The sequence below is a fragment of the Sphaerodactylus townsendi genome, linkage group LG04 (assembly GCF_021028975.2).
Source record: "Sphaerodactylus townsendi isolate TG3544 linkage group LG04, MPM_Stown_v2.3, whole genome shotgun sequence".
Lineage (NCBI taxonomy): Eukaryota > Metazoa > Chordata > Lepidosauria > Squamata > Sphaerodactylidae > Sphaerodactylus > Sphaerodactylus townsendi.
The window spans coordinates 7,078,616-7,095,799 of record NC_059428.1 but is presented as its reverse complement, the minus strand read 5'-3'; the positions used below and the strand labels follow the sequence as shown (position 1 = coordinate 7,095,799).

The following is a 17,184-nucleotide window of genomic DNA, read 5'->3' as shown; positions in this document are numbered from 1 at the left end:
CCAGACAGGCAGGCCTCCACCAAAAGTCAGACTCCACCAAAAAAAAATTCCACAGGAGAAAAGGCGAAGGGTTATCTGCTGACCTTTGGGTCTAGGCCATGGGTCTGCAACCTGCGGCTCTCCAGATGTTCATGGACTACAATTCCCATCAGCCCCTGCCAGCATGGCCCATTGGCCATGCTGGCAGGGGCTGATAGAAACAAGATCCAGGCTAATTGCCCTGGAGAAGCCGTAAACTCTGAGCCTAGACCCCTGGTCAAAACTTATGTTCTGCAGAGAAAAAAAAGGCAGAAGGGCCCAGCTGTGGGGAAGCCCTTCCTCCCCCGGTACCGTAGAGAGCAAGCTGGGATTGCCATTGCGGGCACCTGCCCACCCACGCTGTGCCCCTTGGTCTTCAGGCCGAGCCACGCCCCCCCTCACCCCACACAGACAAAGACAAGCTCTTGGCGTGGATGAACGTATTTATATTTTATATCTACTTTTAGCAAAAAAAACAAAGAGTTAAAACAAAACGACAGCTCAGCCGTGTAGACCGGGGCAGAGGGTTCCGCACGGAGAAAGAGACGGGAGCGCCGTCCTTCAACTGCGGGGCCGGTCCTTAATTTAAAAAAGAAAAAATCCAAGGTCACCCTCCCATATATCCTAAAAGCCCCAAAGAGAATGGCAGCGGAGAGGAAAAACAAATGGACGCGCGGTGAGAAGTGACGGTCCCTCCTTCCCATCCCCAAGAGGTTAAAATTTCAGCCGTCAGGCCAAGCCAAAGGGGAACCTCTCGAGCCATGGGGGCTTCCCCAAATTACTGAGTGGCTGTGCCCTTCCCCCCACCCCAGCAAGTGTTTCGGTGGCAATCACTGTGATGCAAGATCCGTACTTCCTATGAGTCGAGTTAAGCAAGCCCCCGTGCGCTGAGCCGCCACCCCCCCCACCCCCCGACATCCTCCTCCAGCCCTGCACGGACTGGCCTGCCCACGTGCCCCCCACCCCTCACCCGGGGCACCAACAGCAGGGGGTACGTGAGAAGGGGGTGGCCTGCTGGCCGCCCGTGAGCATCTCTGTGGCAAGGAGCAGGAGATCCCGTGTACTGAATTCCGGACAAACTCTGCTGCGGAGACGAGCCAATCGAGGAAAAGAAATAAAAACGGAAGGGGGGCCGGGGGCGGGCGGGCGGCAGAATTGGCATCACGGGATCCCGAACTGCACAACCAGCTCTTCTTTCGCGTCCACCCGGATCTGGGACAGGGCACTGAAGGCGTACGCGGCTATCCGAGAGACCTGCGGAAGGGGAACGAAGCACAGCGTGATTTGCACAGAAATCTCTTTGCCTGCCTCCGAAGGTGCCGGGGTGGGGGGCCAGGCCCAGAGGGCTGTGTGCCCGGAGAAGGGGGACAGGGCAAGCGGGGGAAAAGAGAGGGGCAGGACCAGCTGTCGGGAGCTTTAGCATCCCCAGCCCACCTGCCACTTTCAGGCACCATGAGGCCTCCTTCAAAGCAGCCGGAGAACGAGAGGCACAGACAGCATCCCTGGGGCTCCTTTCCCACTGTCCACTGCTCTGACCTCCACACCTCCCTCTGGAACCCTTGGAGGGGGGGGACCCTTGGGGGGGGAGAGGAGAAGAAGAGTTTGGATTGATACCCCGCCTTTCTCTCCCGTAAGGAGACTCAAGGTAGCTGACAAGCTCCTTTCCTTTCCTCTCCCCACAACAGAGTGAGTTCTGAGAGAACTGTGACTAGCCCAAGGCCACATAGCAGGAAAGTAGGAGTGAGGAAACACATCTGATTCACCAGGTAAGCCTCTGCCACTCAGGTGGAGGAGTGGGGAATCAAACCCGGTTCTCCAAATTAGAGTGCACCTGCTTTTAACCACTACACCACGCTGGCTCTGAATATAATTTTCCCTTCACAATTTTATTCTCACAACCAACCTGGGAAGGAGGTTACGCTGAGAGAGCACCTGGCTCTCCTGGATTCCCCCATGACGCTCGACCCCCCTGCTGCTGATCAGCAGTGGCGTAGGAGGTTAAGAGCTCGTGTATCTAATCTGGAGGAACCGGGTTTGATTCCCAGCTCTGCCGCCTGAGCTGTGGAGGCTCATCTGGGGAATTCAGATTAGCCTGTACACTCCCACACACGCCAGCTGGGTGACCTTGGGCTAGTCACAGCTTCTCGGAGCTCTCTCAGCCCCACCCACCTCACAGGGTGTTTGTTGTGAGGGGGGAAGGGCAAGGGGATTGTCAGCCCCTTTGAGTCTCCTGCAGGAGAGAAAGGGGGGAGATAAATCCAAACTCTTCTTCTTCTATCTGGGAGGGGTGATTCTAGTAAGGGCTGCTACTCTCCAGCAGGGCTTCAGGGTGGAGCAGTCTTTCCCTTTTCCTGGAGGGTGGGGCCACCGCTTGTTTGAAAAGAGATGTCACCCTCCGGGAGGAGGGAATTGTGGGATGGCTGGAAGGGGCTGTGCAACTTTGTCACTTGGCAATACCTGACATCGTGACCCACAACGAGGTAGTGGAAAGAGGCCTGACCACAGCTGAACACCGGCCCATAAAACAAAACTTGCTGGGAGCAAATATAGCCCAGAGAGAGCTTCCAACCACCCTGCCACTAGCACAGCTATCAACTTTTAAAGTAAGGAAAGCAGCGCCTTGAATCACACCTAGATTTCTGCAAGTGCAAAGCAGGTGGTGGAGTAATTTTCACCAAATCTTCCTTCTGTGGAAGACCAAAATAGCTGTTCCTGGGGAACAGGAGCCAACCGGCCCCTTCCCCGCCCAAGAAATAACTTTTGGGGGAATAGGTAATAATCACCTTTCCCCTCTTGGTGGCCGTCAAAATCTAGGAGGAGTTTGGATTTATACGCCCCCTTTCTCTCCTGAAAGGAGACTCCCAAGGGGCTGGCTGGATGGCATGCTTGCTTATTTATTTATTTATTTGATATACCGCCCTATCCCCGAGGGGCTCACAATCTCCTCCCCCCACCCAAACAAACACCCTGTGAGTTGGGTGGGGCTGAGAGCTCCGGAGAACTGTGATTAGCCCAGATGGCATGCGTTGGAGTGCGCAAGCTATTCTGGTTCACTAGATAAGCCTCCACAGCTCAAGTGGTGGAGCGGGGAATCAAGCCTGGTTCTCCAGATTACAGTGCACCTGCTCTTAACCACTGCGCCACGCTGGCTCTCTAAGAGCCCCGGACGCTCAGAGAGGGGCATTAAGAACATAAGAACAAGCCAGCTGGATCAGACCAGAGTCCATCTAGTCCAGCTCTCTGCTACTCGCAGTGGCCCACTTTCTTTCCCAAAAAGAAAGCCCCAGACGCTCAGAGAGGGGCATTCCCACCCCCGCCTACCACCACACTCACCTGCTGCAAGTCCGCGAAGGGCACGGGGTCGCTGGCAAGCACTTGGTGCGGCTGGTTGGTCAGTAGCCCAGGGAGGGGCGGGAGCTTCTTCCAGTGCATCAGGCTGTTGCTCAGCATTGCCAGGCGCGTGCTGGTGGGGACAGAGGCAGCAGCGTGAGGAAGAAGAAGAAGAAGATGAAGAAGAAGAGGAGGAGGAGGAGGAGGAGTTTGGATTTATCTCCCCCCTTTCTCTCCTGTAAGGAGACTCAAAGGGGCTGACAATCTCCTTGCCCTTCCCCCCTCCCAACAAACCCCCTGTGAGGTAGGTGGGGCTGAGAGAGCTCCGAGAAGCTGTGACTAGCCCAAGGTCACCCAGCTGGCGTGTGTGGGAGTGTACAGGCTAATCTGAATTCCCCAGATAAGCCTCCACAGCTCAGGCGGCAGAGCTGGGAATCAAACCCGGTTCCTCCAGATTAGATACACGAGCTCTTAACCTCCTACACCACTGCTGCTCCTGGAGAAGAGGCCAGCGGGGAAGCCAGAGGGGGCCAGCCCGCCGTACGCTGCTTGCTGACACAGCCGTGTGCCCACCCACAGATGAAGGCGGACTCAAAATGATGCTGAGCCAGGCTGACTGCTTAGAGCAACACCCCGTTCAGGATAAAGGTGGAAGGAGATTTCAGAATCCATCTGCCAATTAGCTGGACACTCTGCTTTAGAATGCTCCACTGGGGTCCTAGTGCCGACCTAGTTCTGTCCCTCAGGCACGAAAACCCAAGCACAGCATTCCAGAACAAAGACAGTTCAGGAAATGGTGGATGAATCCACCAATCTCCTGTCCTCTTTATCCTGAACAGGGTATATGCAGCTCCCCACCCCCCACCCCTTGCTCCAGCAGCCAGGATTTGGGACCCTTTTCCACCCTGGCTGGAATGCGCTGCAGAAAACCCACTGGCAGAGGTGAAGGAAAGCCCCCCGCCCCGGTTGAAGTTTGAAGGAAACATTTAAGCATTTCTTTTTCTTTTCCCTGAGCAGACTGCCAGCCCCACCGAGCCACCCTTTAGAGATACTAAAACAGGCAGTGAGAGACTATGGCTCCACCCCACCCCCCCAAGCAGATGTCACAGATTTGAAGAACATAAGAACATAAGAACAAGCCAGCTGGATCAGACCAGAGTCCATCTAGTCCAGCTCTCTGCTACTCGCAGTGGCCCACCAGGTGCCTTTGGGAGCTCACCTGCAGGAGGTGAAAAAGCAATGAGCCAGCCTTCAGTGCTGACAAAGTTGCTCGGAGCACCCTGGAGCCTGTTAATTTGCAATCTCAGAGTCAAGGAGGAGGTCAAGATTGGTAGCCAGAGATCCGACTTCTCCTCCATCCAATCTGTCCAAGCCTTTCAGAAGCTATCCAGGTGAGTGGCCATCACCACCTCCTGTGGCAGCATATTCCAAACACCAATCACACGTTGCGTGAAGAAGTGTTTCCTTTTATTCGTCCTAATTCTTCCCCCCAGCATTTTCAATGGATGCCCCCTGGTTCTAGTATTGTGAGAAAGAGAGAAACATTTCTCTCTGTCCACATTTTCTACCCCATGCATAATTTTATAGACTTCAGAGTAAGGAGGTCTTAAAATGGAAATAACGGCTTCAGGAAGAGGCTACCAGCAGGAAAAGCTTCCTTGATCCAGACTGACCTGGTCAAGGGGGTGGGGACTGATAAAGTTCTTGGGAGCAGAGAGGGGCTCTTCTCTTCTGGCTGGACCACTGGAGGAGGCAGGGTTCCTGCCTGAGTTCTGGAGGTGGTAGCCACGACGACCATGTGCTCGCCCAAGGAGCTAAAGGATGTCTTTTAGGTGATGCAGAAAAGGCAAGCAACCGAAATATCCTAAGCTTAAGAGCCTGCCCTATTTTAACAACTGGTGCTGTGCAGAGGCAAAGCGCTCACAAGGACATGCAGGGTCACGTGTCCCCAGGTGCAGGCCGGCTGATCACATGGGGGCAGAGAATCACCCCCCCCACACACACACCCCTCCCCTTGGTCTCGCCCTGCCAGGCTGCTCCTTTAGTCGGCATAGCCACTGCTGGCCAAAAGAGCAGCTGGGCTGGACCAAGGGGCGCGTGGTGGCTGCCCAGCCAGGAAAATGGTGCGCAGGGGGCAGGTGCAGTGGTGGGATCCAAAAATTTTAGTAACAGGTTCCCATGGTGGTGGGATTCAAACTGTGTGAGAGTGCCAGCTCCTAGAATTTGGCTGAGGGGGGCATGACGAGGGCGTGGCCGGGCATTCTAGGTGCCACGGGGCCCCCCCCCCCCACTCCTGGGGCGGGGCTGTGGCAAGAATGCAGCGCCGCTGTGCAAACGGTTCCCTTGGGCGGGAAACGCTTTTACACAGCGAGGAGGCTGCCCTGTTTCACTTGCCGGTGCACCTCCTGAAAATAAGACGTGAAGTCGAGGTTCTGCTGAGAGTGCGCAACTAAGGCATCCTCGAAGCAAAAAATCGCGTAGGGCAATGTTTTTTTGTTTGGAATCATGCCCATCCAGTTTAACCCCCTCTCGGCACACACAAATAATTAGTAACCTGCTCTCGGGAACCTGTGAGAACCTGCTGGATCCCACTTCTGGGCAGATGCCCAGAGCAGGTTTTGCCCTGGGTGCCGCCCCCCCCCCCCCGCCCCCCAACGCCTCTGGTGCTGTGCTAAAAGTATGCTTGTAAACATTTTCTTTTTGATAAATACTTTTTAACAGTCTGATGCTAGTAGCAGTTCTCTGTAGTACACAGACCTCCACTGTCTTGGACACACTATAAGGAAAGGAGGGTGCCAGGAGGGAGGCCGGCATCTGGCAAACAGCTATTCCTCCAGGAGCACCCCAAGCCTCAAACCATCCCTGTGGTACCCAGGAGAGGGGAAGCGGGAGACGCAGAGGCCAGGCCTCAGAGTGCGAAAGGAAGCTGGGAGGGCTGACTTCCCCAGAGGGAAATTCCTGCAAAGGTCAGACGGTGGCAGCAGTTACTCGAGCCTAGAGAGTAAGGAAGCCCTTTTAGGAGAAAAAGGAGAGGGCTGGACGGAATAGACCTGCTGAGAAAGTGATGCACATATGTTGCCACAGGAGGTGGTGATGGCCACTCACCTGGATAGCTTTAAAAGGGGCTTGGACAGATTGATGGAGGAGAAGTCAATCTATGGCTGCCAATCTTGATCTGAGGTTGCAAATGCCTTAGCAGACCAGGTGCTCAGGAGCAGCAGCAGCAGCAGAAGGCCATTGCTTTCACCTCCTGCAGGTGAGCTCCCAAAGGCACCTGGTGGGCCACTGTGAGTAGCAGAGAGCTGGACTAGATGGACTCTGGTCTGATCCAGCTGGCTTGTTCTTATGTTCTTAATAGAAGTCAAACCAGGCCTGCTCCATCGCAGCAGGCACTGTGATCTTCCCCGTGATGAGAATTATTATTGTTGAAAGCTTTCACAGCTGGAATCAACCACCGGTTGTGGGTTTTGTAGACTGTGTGGCCTTGGCCTGGTCATTTCAGCTCCTAATTTTGTTCACTGGTGAACAAAAACTACCAGACCACAGCGACACAGCCCAGAAAACCCACAACAGCCATTTCATTGCCAAACAGTTCTATTTACCTGTCAAAGAACAATTTCAGCACCCAAAAATGTAGCTGGGGAGAAAGGGAGACTGAGTCCACTTTTGTGCAAGGAGGAAGGAGGTCCTACAGCAGTGGTTCTCAACCTTTGGATTGGATTTTGGATTTATATCCCCCCTTTCTCTCCTGCAGGAGACTCAAAGGGGCTGACAATCTCCTTGCCCTTCCCCCTCACAACAGACACCCTGTGAGGTAGGTGGGGTTGAGAGAGCTCCGAGAAGCTGTGACTAGCCCAAGGTCCCCCAGCTGGCGTGTGTGGGAGTGCACAGGCTAATCTGAATTCCCCAGAGAAGCCTCCACAGCTCAGGCGGCAGAGCAGGGAATCAAACCCGGTTCCTCCAGATTAGATACATAAGCTCTTAACCTCCTACGCCACTGCTGCTCCAACCTCCTAATGCCATGACCCTTTAATACCGTTCCTCATGTTGTGGTGGCCTGCAACCCTAACATTTATCCATTTTACAGATGGAGAACACTGATGCAGAGAGTCTTAGGCGACTCCTGTGAAAGGGTTGTTCGGCCTCCAAAGGGGTCCCGACCCCCAGGTTGAGAACCACTGTCCTACAGTCATCTTAGCCAGAATATCTTTGTGCATCACCTCCAGCAGAAATCATTCAGCCGCGAAAAAATGCATACCTGTACTGCCGAGCCCTGTCCATGTACTCATGTTGTTCCATGCCTTGCGAGTCCGCAGCCGAAACATCGATGATGTTGCTGCCAGAAGGGAAAAACTGGTGGTGAGGAGGATGAGGAGGAACTTCTTGCCCGACATAAACAACCAGCATTCTCCCCCCACAACATCCTGGCAGAGGAGCCCCTCAGAGACACTGCTGTAGCGGTCAAAGGGGACTCAACCCACAAGCCTCACCAACCCCCCCAGTGCAAAAGAGGGCTCCTTCGGTTGACACAACGAAGAGGAGATTCTGGAAAAAAAGCATGGCAATGCCAGAGGGGCACTGAGCAGGCCACGCGGTGTATGCTACACACAATCGATCAATCGATCAATCGATTAATCGATCAATCTATCTATCTATCTATCTATCTATCTATCTATCTATCTATCTATCTATCTATCTATCTATCTATCTATCTATCTATCTATCTATCTATCTATCTATCTATCTATCTATCCTTTAGACTTTTATACCGCCCTATCCCCGAGGGGCTCCGGGTGGTGTACAACATGTAAGCATAGTACAGTCATAGGATGGCTAAAAACCTTTAAAAGCAGCAATAAAAGCAACAAAAGCTAAATATAGTAAATATAATAAATACAAGTATAAATATAAGTGGCGTCCGGCAGCTCCATTTTCAAAGTCCTCTCTCCAAGAGGGAGGGACGGTGAGTCCCATTAGGTGACAAACGGCCCAGATGTAAAGGGCCAAAAGGGGGGGGGGGGCACCATCAGCGGCCGGTTCCTCCAAAGGCCCGGTGTGGAACAGCTCCGTCTTACAGGCCCTGCGGAACTCACCAAGGTCCCGCAGGGCCCGGACGGCTGGAGGGAGAGTGTTCCACCAGGCCGGGGCCAGAGCCGTAAAGGCCCTGGCCCGTGTGGAGGCCAGCCGCATCATCGAGGGGCCAGGAACCACAATCTGCCCCACAATCTCTTTTTGGGCCCCATGCTGCTTACGCAGAACTCAGGGTGGCATCCGAGGCTCTTCTCAATATCTGATTACTGTAACGACCCAACAAGGAAAGCGAAGATGAGAAATACTGACCCAAAGTTATCCAATGAGCTTCATGGCTAACTAATCCCATACTACACAGTCTACCTGTGGTGCTAGGGGTCTTGGTATGGTGCTAGGGATCTTTAACAGCAACCTCCTAATTTTATTTATTTATTTGTTAAATTTGATAGATTGCTCTATCCCAAAAGGGCTCAGGACGGTGTACAGTAAAACAAATCATAACATAACACGATATAACAATAAAAATCAAAACGCTCTAAATCCATAAAAACAGTAGCAGCATAATATAACATCTAACCCAGCATTAAGGGGCGCCCGGACCCTCCCTCCCCCCCTCTCTGGGAGGGGATCGGCAGATCGCAGTAGATGGTGCGCCCTGTTGGTACATGGGCATCAAGGGCATCGGGAGGGGGCAGACAATCCGCAGCCAGCCTTTCCAAAAGCCCGGTGGAACAAGAAGAAGAAGAAGAGTTTGGATTTATGTCCCCCCTTTCTCTCCTTCAGGAGACTAAAAGGGGCTGACAATCTCCTTGCCCTTCCCCCCTCACAACAAACACCCTGTGAGGTAGGTGGGGCCGAGAGAGCTCTGAAGAACTGTGACTAGCCCAAGGTCACCCAGCTGGCATGTGTGAGAGTGCACAGGCTAATCTGAATTCCCCAGAGAAGCCTCCACAGCTCAGGCAGCAGAGCTGGGAATCAAACCCAGTTCCTCCAGATTAGATACACGAGCTCTTAACCTCCTACGCCACTGCTGCTCCTTAGTCTTACAGGCCCTGCAGAACTCCCCAAGGTCCTGCAGGGCCCTAACAGATGGCGGAAGAGTGTTCCACCAGGCAGGGGCCAGGGCGGAGAAAGCCCTGGCCCAGGTAGAGGCTAGCTGCATTCTTGCAGGACCAGGGGGCCACCAGTAGATTTGCCTCTGCAGAGCGCAGAGGCCGAACTGGGACATATGCGGTCTGACAGTCTCGACAGTGTCTTGGGGGACACTGAAGCACCTTGCAATTGCCCAAGGCCTGCTCGTGCCAGAAGGGGGCTCAATGCTGCCCCAAAGATGTAGCCACCTCACACTTGAGAGGAGGAGACAGGAAGGTGATTGTCAGCTGCTTTGAGACTCCTTGAAAGTAGAGGAAAACTCTTCTGAGCCACCCCAGCAGGGGAAGCTGCCCCAGAAACTCACATCATCTGAGCCAATATTGTCTTCTCTGACTGGCAGTGTGTTGCTGAGGGCAAAGCGTGTGCTGTGCCACTGAGCCAGAACCCCAAGGACAGTGGGTCGCACAGAGCACACAATTCCACGCTAGGGACCCCTCTCTCTCCACCCGTTCTTAGAAAAACCCTGTCACGCTCCTTGTTCTTGCAGACGTGACCAAACAGACTCAAATTCTCAACAGATCAGGTGGGGGGAGACAGAAGGCAAGGGTCGCGCTCTCTGCAGGACGTGCCCTGCCCAACTCGCCTTCCCACAAGCAGCACAGAGTCCAGGAGTGAGCCAGCGAACACCTGAAATCAGGTAGAACGTGCAGCTTTCCCAGGCAGAGAATTTCAAACTCCTTTTTCCAAGCACACAATGTGTTCACCGAACACAGCAGAACCACTGCTCCGTAGAAGCAGTTGAGCTGTGGAGCAAGGTGTCTCAGCAGTGTGGTGTTTCCTTCCTTGCAGTGATCCACAAGAAAGCAAGAGGGCTCTGGGTGGATGAGGCCAAGGGTCCATCCAGTGGTGGGATCCAAAAATTTTAGTAACAGGTTCCCATGGTGGTGGGATTCAAACTGTGGCGTAGCGCCAATGGGGCTGGGCTGGGCAGGACACGACGGGGGTGTGGCCGGGCATTCCGGGGGCGTGACATTCCTGGGCAGGGCTGTGGCAAGGACGCAGCCACTGCGCCGGTCCTTGGGCGGGAAACGAACGCACGCAGGCTTCCACGCACGCCGGTGCACCTCCTGCTAGACTGCTTCAAGTTCTGTGCGCTACTGCTGAGAGGAGGGGCGTCACTAAGGCAAAAATCACGTGGCAAAATCACCAATGAGTAACCCCCTCTCGGCACACACAAATAATTAGTGACCTACTCTCGGGAACCTGTGAGAACCTGCTGGATCCCACCTCTGGGTCCATCTAAACCAGCATCCTGTTTCCCACACTGGCCAGCGGGATGTCCCCAGGAAACCCTCTTGTGAATCTTCCCCAATCACTGATATTGAGACACACGCTGCCCATTTAGCCGTTATGACTCTCCGTTGGGGATTCTTTATGACCAGAACTTCCCATTTCACAGCAGAACTTCCCATTTTCTCGGAACCCTTCCAATTATGACCCTATCTCAAGATCCTTATATGGCTGTCGTATTTTTGTATTTTTTTACGACAGCCATGTAAGATTTTTGATACAGGGTCAGAAATACAAATACAAAAAATACCAAGAAATCCAAAAAAATTACAAGAATTTACATCAGCAGACAAATTAACAACTTTCTTGAGAAAAGAGAATCTGGATATAAATGTAAAAACCTGGAAACCGTTGACTACTTGACTATCCCAGATCAAACGAAATGCTCATTAATGACTGAAGGTTAATTAGTGTGCGGGCAAAAGTCAATCTCTAAGATTCTACTATGATTTACCTAATTGATATCTGAATCTAAGATATTACAATAATGAAGTTTATGTAATTTAAGACATATACCCTGTTTCCCCGAATATAAGACATCCCCTGAAAATAAGACGTAGTAGAGGTTTTGCTGAAGTGCAAAATATAGGGCATCCCCCGAAAGTAAGACGTAGCGAAGTTTTTGTTTGGAAGCATGCCCAATGAACAGAACACAGAAAAATAAGACATCCCCTGAAAATAAGACATAGCGCATCTTTGGGAGCAAAAATTAATATAAGACACTGTCTTATTTTCGGGGGAAACACAGTATTACCATCCTTCCTTGTTTCTTTAACATTTTTGTTTTCTTTCCTTGTAAATCAATTGGAACTGAATGAAGCACAGCTTCGCGTTGAAGGAGAAGTCTACATTTTAACTTTAGTTTTGCTGTAACGAAAGTAACTGATTATATGTTACTGCAATATTTTATCCAATGAAAATTACTTTCCAAAAAAGGAAAAGAAAAGAACCTTACATGGCTGTCTTGGCCAGGATGGACGACAGCAGAGCTTGCTCATCTGTTCGGGCTGAAGGCAGGCTGTAGCAATTGGATTCTGTGCCGTTCAGGGACTTGTTTGGTGGGCTGGTGGCAGGCTGCAGGAGGGGCTTCGACTCCTCCCCCTGGAAAGAAAGAACAAGGGGACCGTCAAGGGGAGACACTGCATGACACCCACAAGGGACCCATTCCACATCCCCCAGGGGCACAAGTTTCAGAGCACATGCGAAATTCCAGCTGAACAGCACCAACAGCCCAAATGGTGGCACGCACCAACACATGAAACTGCCTCATATGGGTCCTCTCTGCTCTCCAAGGTCTTAGGCTGAGGTCTTTCATACCACTTACTGCCTGGTCTTTTTAACTTGAGATGCCAGGGATCAAACCTGGGACGTTCTGCATGCCAAGAAGGAGCTCTACGGATGAGCTACAGCCCCTCTCCATGGCTTTCCAAAGTGGCTAGCAGAGGTCTTCCACATCAATTACTGCCTGGTCCTGTTAACTGGAGATACCGGAAACTAAACTGGGGACATTCTGCTTCCTGAGCAGATGTTTTGCCTCTGAGCCACAGCTGCTCACCTAAAAGCACCTGGGAATACAGACTCACTGCAGAGGCTGCCTTATACTCCTTGATCTGAGACTGCAAATGCCTTAGCAGACCAGGTGCTCAGGAGCAGCAGCAGCAGGCCATTGCTTTCACATCCTGCACGTGAGCTCCCAAAGGCACCTGGTGAGCCATTGCGAGTAGCAGAGAGCTGGACTAGATGGACTCTGGGCTGATCCAGCAGGCTAGTTCTTATGTTCTTATACCAAATTAGACCCTTGGTCCATCAAGGGCAGTATCCTCAACTCAGGCTAGCAGCCATTCAGGCAGAGGACTTCTAATTTTACCACCTGCTTGGTCCTTTTGAACTGGAGATGCTGAGAACAGAACCTGGGATCTTTTGCATGGCAGACGTTCCACCACTAAGCCATGGCTCCTCTCCATGACTCTCAGGCAGAGATCTTTCACATCCCCTACTGCACAGGTGTCAAACTCACAGCCCTCCAGATGTTATGGACTACAGTTCCCACCATCCCCTGCCAGCATGATGTGCTCTAGAGGGCTTCTTAAATGGACAGGGTCTAACTAAAGTTCCCTCCCATAGAAAACTATACAAAAGGCAACTAAACCCATTCTAACTAAGGGTACAACTGAGGCTTAATAAGGCAAAAAGTGAGGGTGTCTCTGGGGCCTGACAGCCACCATGAGCACATGGCAAACCTGGAGGCGGTTAACACGTAATGAAAGCGACAAAGGAGCAAAAAAACTATTAGCATCCATTAAAACTGGCATTCTCAGCAGTCAGTCTGGACGCAGATGGGGAAAAAATACACAGCGACGCTCCTTGGCTAAGGTTATCGGAGAGCTCTGTTCCAGTAGAGCAGAGGTGTCAAACTCGTGGCCCTCCAGATGTTATGGACTACAGTTCCCATCATCCCCTGCCAGCATGATGCTGGCAGGGGTTGATGGGAACTGTAGTCCATAACATCTGGAGGGCCGTGAGTTTGACACCTATGCCCTTCTGGCTGGTCCTTTACCTGGAGATGCCAGGGATTGAACCTGGGGGCTTCTACTGAATCAGACTCTTGGTCCACCAAGATCAGTACTGCCTACTCTGACTGGCAAGCGCTCAGGTGGAGATCATCCGCATCACGCGCTGCCTGGTCATTCGAACTGGAGATGCTGGGGACTGAACCTGCATGCCAAGCAGATGCTCTGCAGCTGATCTATGGTACTTCTACGTGGCTCTTTAGGGTCTTGGGCAGAGATCTTTGACATCCCCTGCTGCTTTACCTAGAAACGCTGGGGACTGAGCCTGGGGCCTTCTGCAGACACGCAGATGCTCACCTACAGAGCCAGGGCCCCACCCCAGTGCACGAGGCTGCCTTATGCTGAATCACACCCTTGAGGTCAGTCTCGCCTACTCTGACTGGCAGCCGCTCTCCAGGCTGAGGCCTTTGACATCCCCTGCTGTCTAGTCCAGTGGTGGCGAACCTATGGCACGGGTGCCAGAGGTGGCACTCAGAGCCCTCTCTGTGGGCACGCGTGCATAGAGTTCGTCATGTGTGGGGAGGTGGAAAATCACCCCCCCCACACACACACACACATATCTAGGCTGGCCTGGGGCGCTGGGCACGACATGTAGGTAACCCTGCTATGTGCTGTTAAACCCCACCGATTTTCATGGGATGAAAGCACAATCCTTTACCTGGGAGTAAGCTTAGTGGCTGGCAGTGGAGCTTGCTTCTAAACCCTCCTAGGGTCGTGATTCACCCATTCGAAGCGTTGCACGATTGCTTCAAAGCAAAACCACCGACTACCACCAAGCTTACTCCCGAGTAATGTGCACCTTGGCGCCAACCGTTTTTGCTAAACTAAAACCTCAGTATTCAGGTTACATTGCCGGGTTGGCACTTTGCGATATATAAGTGGGTTTTGGGTTGCAGTTTGGGCACTCGGTCTCGAAAAGGTTCACCATCACTGGTCTAGTCCTTTTGAAACGGAAATGTTGTTCCACTGACCACCCCCAGCCCCTCCCCAGTGCATGAAACCGCCTCGTGCTGAATCAGGCCCTTGGCCCTTTGAGGTCAGTCTCGCCTACTCTGACTGGCAGCGGCTCTCCAGAGTCACAGGCGGAGGAGGTCCGGTCTGCAACATCCCTGCTTGCCTCGGCCGGGGATTGAACCTGGGAGACCTTCTGCCTGGCGAACAGCTGCGGTGCCCCAGACTGCCCCCGCCTCCTTCGCCTGCCCACAGCCCTGCAGCCCTGGGGGGAGCACCAGGCCCGGAAGACCCCACCCCCACCCCCGAAGCTGCCTGTCAGGGCAGGACCCGCCTCCTCCTCCTCCTCCCCACCCCCGCACCAGCCCCGCGGTGGCGACCGCCCTTGCCTCGCTCGAGGCCTCGTTCTCGCTGCTGTAGCAGCACCCCATGGCTGGCCCGGCGGCGGCCTCGCGTGCTCTCGCGTCCGGCGGAGGGAGGCCGCTCCCGTCACATGCGGGGAGGCGGCGGAGGAGGCCCGGGCCCAGCTGTGCCTTGTTTTCTTCTCCAGTCCTGTTCCGGCTTCCGGGCACGTGACCCCCGCCTTCCGGGCACGGGCCGGTCGCGTGGCTCTGGCGCGCGCGTGACGCAAAGGGCAGGGAGGGAGGGAGGGGAGGAGCCCGCGGGGAGCTGCGGCTGTTTGCTTTTCCTCTTCGGCCCAATCAGAACCGCGCATGCTAATGAGGGGCGGGGTTCCCAGTCCCGAGCCTCCGCGAGGAGTCACGTAACAGACAGTCGAGTCCTGTCCGGTTTCATCCCCTTCTGTCAATCAGCAAGTTTTATTGGGGGCGGGGCTTAAAAGAGTCAGTTAAAAAAACAGGAATCCACTTGCAAACAGTTGCAGCTTTACAGAGAGGAGAAATGTCTCTGCTGCACTTAGAAGAAGAAGAGTTTGGATTTATATCCCCCCTTTCTCTCCTGCAGGAGACTCAAAGGGGCTGACAAACTCCTTGCCCTTCCCCCCTCACAACAAACACCCTGTGAGGTAGGTGCGGCTGAGAGAGCTCCGAGAACCTGTGACTAGCCCAAGGTCACCCAGCTGGCGTGTGTGGGAGTGCACAGGCTAATCTGAATTCCTCAGATAAGCCTCCACAGCTCAGGCAGCAGAGCTGGGAATCAAACCTGGTTCCTCCAGATCAGAGTGCACCTGCTCTTAGCCACTGCTCTTAGCCACTATGCCACTTAAAGCCCTTTCTGCACATGCAGAATAATGCACATTCAATCCACTTTCACAATTGTTTGCAAGTGGATTTGCTATTCTGCACAGTAAAATCCAGCTGCAAAGCGCATTGAAAGTGGATTGAAAGTGCATTATTCTGCATGTGCAGAAGGGGCCGAGGTCATCAGACAGCAGCCGGATTTTTTCCCCAGTTGCCGGTTTTTTAACTTGCTTGCGTGGGTTGCTTCTTTTGTGTTTTGCCCTAATTATTTTTTAATTTTATTTTTAACACACAATTCAAAACAGACCTGATAATGTATTGCCGAAGGCTTTCACGGCCGGAATCGCTGGGGTGCTGTGTGGTTTCCGGGCTGTATGGCCGTGTTCTAGCAGCATTCTCTCCTGATGTTTCGCCTGCTTGCTTTCCATTCCTACCATCAGATCCTCTGAAGATGCCAGCCACAGATGCAGGCGAAACGTCAGGAGAGAATGCTGCTAGAACATGGCCACACAGCCCGGAAACCACACAGCACCCCAGACCTGATAATCATGGTGCAGCTTCCATACCTCTGCATGATTTGATGGTGCAACATTTTAAATACGAATCCTAGTTTTTCAGATCTAATTATTGTACTCTCAATTGTTTACCCTTCTCTTTTCTCTGGGCTCTGTCAACATTTCTCTCATTTTCACGCAACAGTGAGCCTCCAGAATCATAGAGTTGGAAGAGACCCCCAAAGGCCATCAAGTCCAGCCCCCTGTCATGCAGGAACATACAATCAAAGCACTCCTGACAGATATTCATCCAGCCTCTGTTTAAAAACCTCCAAAGAAGGAGACTCCGCCACACTCCGAGGTAGTGCATTCCACTGTCCAACAGCCTGTCAGGACGTTTTTCCTGATGTTTAGGCGGAATCTCTTTTCCTTCACCTTGAACCCAGGACTCCTGGTCTCTGGAACAGCCGAAAACAAGCTTGCTCCCTCTTCGTCATGGCATCCCTTCAAATATCTAAACATGGCTATCATGTCCCCCCTTAACCCATTCAAAGCGTTGCACGGTTGCTTCAAAGCAAAGCCATCGACTGCCACCAAGCTTACTCCTGAGTAACGCACACCTCGGAGCCAACCATTTTTTCTAAACGCAAACCTCCGTATTCAGGTTAAATTGCCGTGTTGGCACTTTGCAATAAATAAGTGGGTTGCAATTTGGGCACTCGGTCTCGAAAAGGTTCGCCATCACTGGCCTACAACCATTCATTCACAAAATACATGACAACCAGTCATACATCTACAAGTACATGGGAACCAATTAGAGTCCAGAGGGCAGCCCCTTCTTGAATTTCACGGCAGAGGCGGGGCGAGGCAATGCCGTAGGCACTTCAGGCGGAAAGAACACAAAAGAGTCCTTTGGGTGCTTATGGTCAGGAAACGAAACTTGATGACGATGGCACGCTTCTTCCGGGGTCCCTTTTGTCAACGTCCATTCAGGGTTTTAGCAAATGAAAGGGACATGCCCAGGTGGAGCAGGGGTGGTTACCTGCCTTGAGCCAAGGAGGTTCCATGCAGACGCAAATACAAAAGATAGCTACAATTCCTATTTTCTATCTAATGCAGTGTGTTCCTACCTAATTTACACAGAAATAA

At 52.7% G+C, this 17,184-nt stretch overlaps 1 protein-coding gene across 1 annotated transcript; it reads right to left on the bottom strand.

Annotated features, from left to right (window-relative positions):
• Positions 1-443: 443 nt before the first annotated feature.
• Positions 444-14,938, bottom strand: LAMTOR1 (late endosomal/lysosomal adaptor, MAPK and MTOR activator 1). The gene is made up of 5 exons (XM_048492619.1): positions 14,732-14,938; positions 11,777-11,922; positions 7,607-7,684; positions 3,352-3,481; positions 444-1,272 (listed from the first exon to the last, which is right to left on the bottom strand). The coding sequence occupies exons 1-5, from the start codon at positions 14,771-14,773 to the stop codon at positions 1,180-1,182; spliced, it is 489 nt and encodes a 162-aa protein (XP_048348576.1). The 5' UTR covers positions 14,774-14,938; the 3' UTR covers positions 444-1,179.
• Between the last annotated feature and the right edge of the window lie 2,246 nt (positions 14,939-17,184).